Raw genomic sequence first — 6,403 nt, 5'->3', positions numbered from 1 at the left:
GAACTCGGATTCAACACTACCTTTTGTCGCCTTAATTCTTTACGTGCATCTCAAGTGGTTTTTCAGATTTCTGTCAAGTAACTTTTTATTTTATATTCATGTCTTCTCCAGTGAGTAAGAAGAGTAGGAAATTGACAGTGATAAAGAAAAGAAGAAAAAATTGATAAAAAAAGATGCCTTGTCATCTCCAAATCCGGAATCGACAATAGAGAATGTCTTGTCATTTTCTTACAATATTGTCCGCCCACTTTTACGACGCGAGGATCACTTCGATTCCGAATGGGTATTTTAGATTTGATTAATTATAATTTCAAAGCTTAATATACACAGTGTACACCGATGGGTATGTGTAACAGTATATATCTATTTATATCTATTTTGAAAGTAGTTTTCCAGAATTACATGGAAGAAATATTTAAAGCATTCGAATGTTAATTCAATAATACATATTAAAACCAATATTCGCGATACGCGGTGTACTGTAATACATTCGGAAAATGAGAAAAATTCAATTTTGTTAATTTAGTATATTATTTTTATAGACGGTAATTGAAAAGGGCTTTAAGAAAACAAACCAGAGGAAGAACAGAAAATCTCGCGCAGCACACTCACATCGGTACTGTCTCAAACAAGAGAACACCATTTTGGTGTTTTGAAAACACCATTACATAAGGTAATAAATATGTTTAACTTAACGTTACGCATCATAACTTTAAATAAAAATTGACCAAATATTCAAAACTGTTGTTATCAATTTCTCAAAACTGCAATAATGTTAAAATTCATAGATTTCAAAATCTACGCGAAAGTTCGAAAAAAAGGAATAATAAGTATACGAAGTATTTTTTTATTTTATACATATATTAACAAGCCATTACACCTATATTATGAATTATAAATATATATATGAATCTATAAAATAAATTTAATTCAATATAAATCTATAAAATGTCGAGTGAAATAAGCTTTAGACCATATAAATTAATGGAAAATCCAGAATTATTTTAAATAATGATTTATTAATGTTACACGAGAATTATAATACATAATATATGTATATCTAACTTTGATCCAGGCATTGGCATTGTAATACACAATATTATTAAAGAATGGCTTAAGATAATCATTAATCGCTTCTCATTAACTGATAATTGTTTTAGTACCACATAAGATCAATCACAGGTGAGGTATTCCGTATATATCTGAAGAAAAGAGTCTGAGCAAGAAACCAACGAGTGCAGTGTCAAAGCACGTGGCGTGATCTATACTCTGCTACAGTTATCGAAAAAGCAAAAAAAGAAGGGCCTGAAGGGAGTAATAGCAATCTCAACGGGAAATTTCGCTCAAATTCTTTGCTATTACGGAAAGAAATTTCAAATACCGGTGACTGTTGTGGTGCCGACAACAACGCCAGATGAAATAGTCCGGATGTTTCGAGATTTATCATCAGATCATGCAGATGATGCAAATTCACGAGTAACAGTACACGTCGAGAGTAAGAATATGCTTGAAGCTCATCAATTCGCTTTGGGCATTGCCAAGACAAAAGGCTTGGTTTATATTGACGGGTATTAAAATATAATAAGTTAAAATATCCTCTCGTTATAAAATAACATTTTTGTTAATTATTTCCTGTATACGATAAAAACTCTATTATTCAAATTTAGTCAAATTAAGGAACATTAATTATTACATAACATATAAGAATATTTTATTATCAATGAATGCATGTTTTTTTTAAGCAATTTTATCTTATTTATAGATCATCCAGATATAATCCTTGGCCAAGCTTCCTTAGACATCGAAATGATGGAAGATATAAAGCCTGATGTAGTGATGCTGCCGACGATGATAGATGGTTGCGGATTAACAACGGGTATTGCAGCAGCTATCAAAGCATGAAATAAAGATATAAAAGTTTACGTAAGTAAACAAGTGCTTTTCTATAATTACCAATTGTAAATTATTGTTTCTCACGTTTTGATCTAATTGTTTAATTAGATCGATATTTTATCCGGAAAAAAAAGATTACGTCTATTTTATAAGTATATAAAAATATGTTTTATATAAATATTCTCAATTCTTAGGAGGTCCAAGCTATGGATGGTAATTGTTCAGTCCGAGATATTAGAACACAAACGACTTCACTCAATGAATTGGAAATTCCCGTGAAAGAATATGCAACGTATATTAATTCAAATAGCATACGAAGAAACTTGATTGACGAATTACTTCCGCTAGGTAAAAATTGGATAGAAGTTCAAATGGCGACCGTGATTTTAAAAGCGCACAACATCGATGACCCTTATGCAGCGCTAGGTTTAGCTCCGTTTCTACTTGGTGAGCTCAATAAACTGAAGGGAAAAAGGTAACTTTCATAATAAATTCAAGTAGTTTATTTTTAAATGCATTGATTTTTTAGTCATATATTTTACGTATTTCATAAAAATAAAGCACGCATTGGCCAGTTCTTATTTAATAATGTTAAAATTTAGTATAATAATATTATTTGAATAACGTTATAATTCTTTCTGTTTGTATCAGGATAATAATCCCAGATAGCACAGCTGATCTTTATGAATTCAAAAAGATCTGAATCTGATCTTTATGAATTCATAAAGATCAACTGTGCTATCTGGGATACCTGTACACGGTAAAATGGATTTTTAAGAAAATCATGACGTATTAACAATAATTAAAATATTGTGCTGGCCTTTCAAACTTTTACTGCAACAAGTATAAACTTTACATTTCTGTCGGATAAATCGTTGACAAAGATGAATTAGTAAAAATATCGTTTATCGTAACTATCCAATTCATCCGAAAAATAAACTATAACTCTCGAAGGAGAACGCAAAAATTCAAAATTATGAAGAAAATAATTTCTACAATAATGTTTCTCAATGACGAACTTAATTCCAAAGTAATTGTCTAATCAATTTTTTATACCGATATGGATATAGATACCTGTATTTTTATAAAGAGGAAGTGGTAAATTACCACACAATTTTATTATATGTGTCTGTAACAAACGTCAAATATCGTCAATATTTATTTTTGAAAGAAATTTTTAATATCTGATACACATAATAATAGGTTGGCAAATAAGTTCGTTCGGTTTTTTATATATATATATATATATATATAAAACCGAACGAACTTATTTGCCAACCCAATACTTGATTTTTTACACAGATATTGCTAATGACATATTATTGAAAAGTAATATTAATCAATCAGATTTTCAGATTTTCGTGCATTATTAGATGACGTACGTAAGCATAATGCACCTAAAAATAATAAGATAATTAAAATTATATTATTAGACTTTACCTTGTTTTATGTATTTTTTGTAAAATTATAATAAACGAAAATATGTCATGAAATTCTTTGATTGGTTTAGTAATATCGATTCTGTGTTATAAATTGATATCTAAGTAAATATTAGTTTATATTAATATACATTTATTTACATTTTATAGTTTATGTTAGTTTATGTTAGTACATATGTTAGTGCATTTAGCTCGTTTACATTAGTACATATTAATTTCTCTAATTGTAACAATAATAATTTTTCTAAAATTTTATCAACATGAAAGAATATGTCAAAATAAAATCAAAGGTTACAGATCACGCTGGATCCGTCCGGATCTTCTAGATCTTGATCTAGATCGGGATTTCGAACGCGATGAATATCTGGATCTGGCAATTGTGCCAGATCTTGATTAAGATATAGAATATGTGATCTCGATCTCGATCATGAACGTGACTTCGATCTTATTAAAATAAAAATTATGTAGAACAAATGCCCCAGATAGCACAGTTGATCTTTATGAATTCATAAAGATCAGATTCAGATCTTTTTGAATTCATAAAGATCAGCTGTGCTATCTGGGGCTGAAATAAATAAAAAAGAAAACATATATTTCATAATATTTATTTCATACATAACATTTATTTCTTATCATGTGGCAGAACTATTCCTGCATATCCTTTTCATTATCCAGTAAAGTTAATTTGATTGCGAAAATTGTAAACACAATACAGTTACCGAAGAAGTAACAAACAAGAACTTTTAGAAAGGAGGAAAGATGAGTCACTGATGACAATTAAGCAACATTTGATCTTATATAGCTAAAAAAAAAAAAAGATTAATTTCTGACATTAGCCAAATTAGAGGTGCTTAACATTACTCCTTATCACAGATTAGGTACCTGCAATTCTGTATCAAGAGATTTTACGTCGAACAAAGTAACTTTTTATTTTATATCCATGTGTCTCTTCCTTTGCAAGAGAAGCAAGAGAATGAGGATGAGAAAAATCAGCGCCAAGTATCTTGCTATTTTATAATAATAACAATAGTTCATTGTAAGGATTTATTATGAAGACTATTTATATTACAAGGACCATAATTATGCCATATCGCATATATATTATGAATGAGTGCTTGAGATTTGATCAATCAGTTCCAAAACTCAATATTATTTCTTACATGTAACGTAATGATATGTACTTTGTGGATAATTCCGCTTACGTATAGATATTTTGAAAATAGTTTTCAGAAATGTTTCGATAATTAACGATAATTTTTCATCTCCCTTTGAATATTAATCAATCTATGTCAATGAACATCCAAAGTAATATTCGCGATACGCGATACATCATATTCGAAATAGAAAAAATGTAATTTTGTCAATAGAGTGTCTTTTTTTATAGACGATATTTAAAAAGATTTGAAGGATTCAACAAAATATATGAAATTTCATATGCCGAAGTCAGGTCGGTATTGTTTTAGATAAGAGAATACATTTCGATGTTTAGATTGTTCGGAACAACACACTTTGTTACTTTCTAATCTTTCTTTTTGCTTCATTCTAATAGTTCACGCAATAGCCATATATGTGAGAAGATTATATTATATCTGACTATTTTTTTTTTTTCACCCAAAGACTAGTTAAGATGGTCGAGAAGGTTTTTTGAAAAAGGTTTTTTGAGACATCTCGCAAAAAAGAAAGAGCATCGGCAAAAAATGCCCGTTTTCGGTACCTCGATTTTTGAAACTTTTTTTATGCCAAATGGTTACTTATGATGACCCAATAATCTCTGCAAAATTTTAAGAGGAGCATACGCCCCGTTTAAGAAATATAGGGGGTCAAAGTTGACCATTTCCAATAAAAAAATATAGCAGCTTCACATTTATACTCCAATAATAATGTCCAAAAAATTCAGCCGAAATGGTTCTTTTAAGATTTTTGGCTGCTGATTACGAATCTGAAGTCAGATTTTAAAAATTCAAAATGGCGGACTGATTTTTCTTAAATTCATCGGATTCACTTGAAACTCGTTACTCGGGGGTTTTGGGGGTCGCTGATTGCGAATCTGAAGTCAGATTTTAAAAATTCAAAATGGCGGATCCAATATATCCAACAAAGGCAAGATGTAATAATCCAACCAACGAAGGCAAGATGTAATGCATAATCCAGCCAGCAAAGGCAAGATGTAATCGACAATCCAATTAACGAAGGCAAGATGTAATGCATAATCCTGCCTTCGTTGGTTTGATTATTACAACTTGCCTTTGCTGGCTGGATTGTCGATTACATCTTGCCTTTGCTGGCTGGATTATGCATTACATCTTGCCTTCGTTAGTTGGATTATTACATCTTGCCTTTGTTGGATATATTGGATCCGCCATTTTGAATTTTTAAAATCTGACTTCAGATTCGTAATCAGCGACCCCCAAAACCCCCGAGTAACGAGTTTCAAGTGAATCCGATGAATTTAAGAAAAATCAGTCCGCCATATTGGATCCGCCATTTTGAATTTTTAAAATCTGACTTCAGATTCGCAATCAGCGACCCCCAAAACCCCCGAGTAACGAGTTTCAAGTGAATCCGATAAATTTAAGAAAAATCAGTCCGCCATATTGGATCCGCCATTTTGAATTTTTAAAATCTGACTTCAGATTCGTAATCAGCAGCCAAAAATCTTAAAAGAACCATTTCGGCTGAATTTTTTGGACATTATTATTGGAGTATAAATGTGAAGCTGCTATATTTTTTTATTGGAAATGGTCAACTTTGACCCCCTATATTTCTTAAACGGGGCGTATGCTCCTCTTAAAATTTTGCAGGGATTATTGGGTCATCATAAGTAACCATTTGGCATAAAAAAAGTTTCAAAAATCAAGGTACCGAAAACGGGCATTTTTTGCAGGGGGCTTGCCGATGCTCTTTACAAACAAAACTTTCAATAAATAAATTTGAAAAAAATATCTTACATTAAAATGTTAATAAATAAAATAAGCTTATACAAACAATAAACAATTAATCGGATCAACAGTTTCTTTTTTAAAAAATTCGAAAAATCCCCTATTTTTGAGCGCTTGCAACCAAAAATGTAG

The 6,403-nt window shown here is 30.5% G+C and overlaps 1 protein-coding gene across 1 annotated transcript; it reads left to right on the top strand.

Annotated features, from left to right (window-relative positions):
* Positions 1–1,208: 1,208 nt before the first annotated feature.
* LOC139824837 (L-threonine ammonia-lyase-like) lies at positions 1,209–2,368 on the top strand (the record flags this gene model as incomplete). The annotated part of the gene is made up of 3 exons (XM_071797386.1): positions 1,209–1,495; positions 1,763–1,876; positions 2,242–2,368. Coding segments are annotated over 3 exons (528 nt in total), but the record flags the coding sequence as incomplete, so codon positions are not given.
* Between the last annotated feature and the right edge of the window lie 4,035 nt (positions 2,369–6,403).

Source organism: Temnothorax longispinosus, unplaced genomic scaffold, assembly GCF_030848805.1.
Source record: "Temnothorax longispinosus isolate EJ_2023e unplaced genomic scaffold, Tlon_JGU_v1 HiC_scaffold_603, whole genome shotgun sequence".
In the NCBI taxonomy this organism is placed as follows: Eukaryota; Metazoa; Arthropoda; class Insecta; order Hymenoptera; family Formicidae; genus Temnothorax; species Temnothorax longispinosus.
This window is presented reverse-complemented; position numbering and strand designations above follow the sequence as displayed.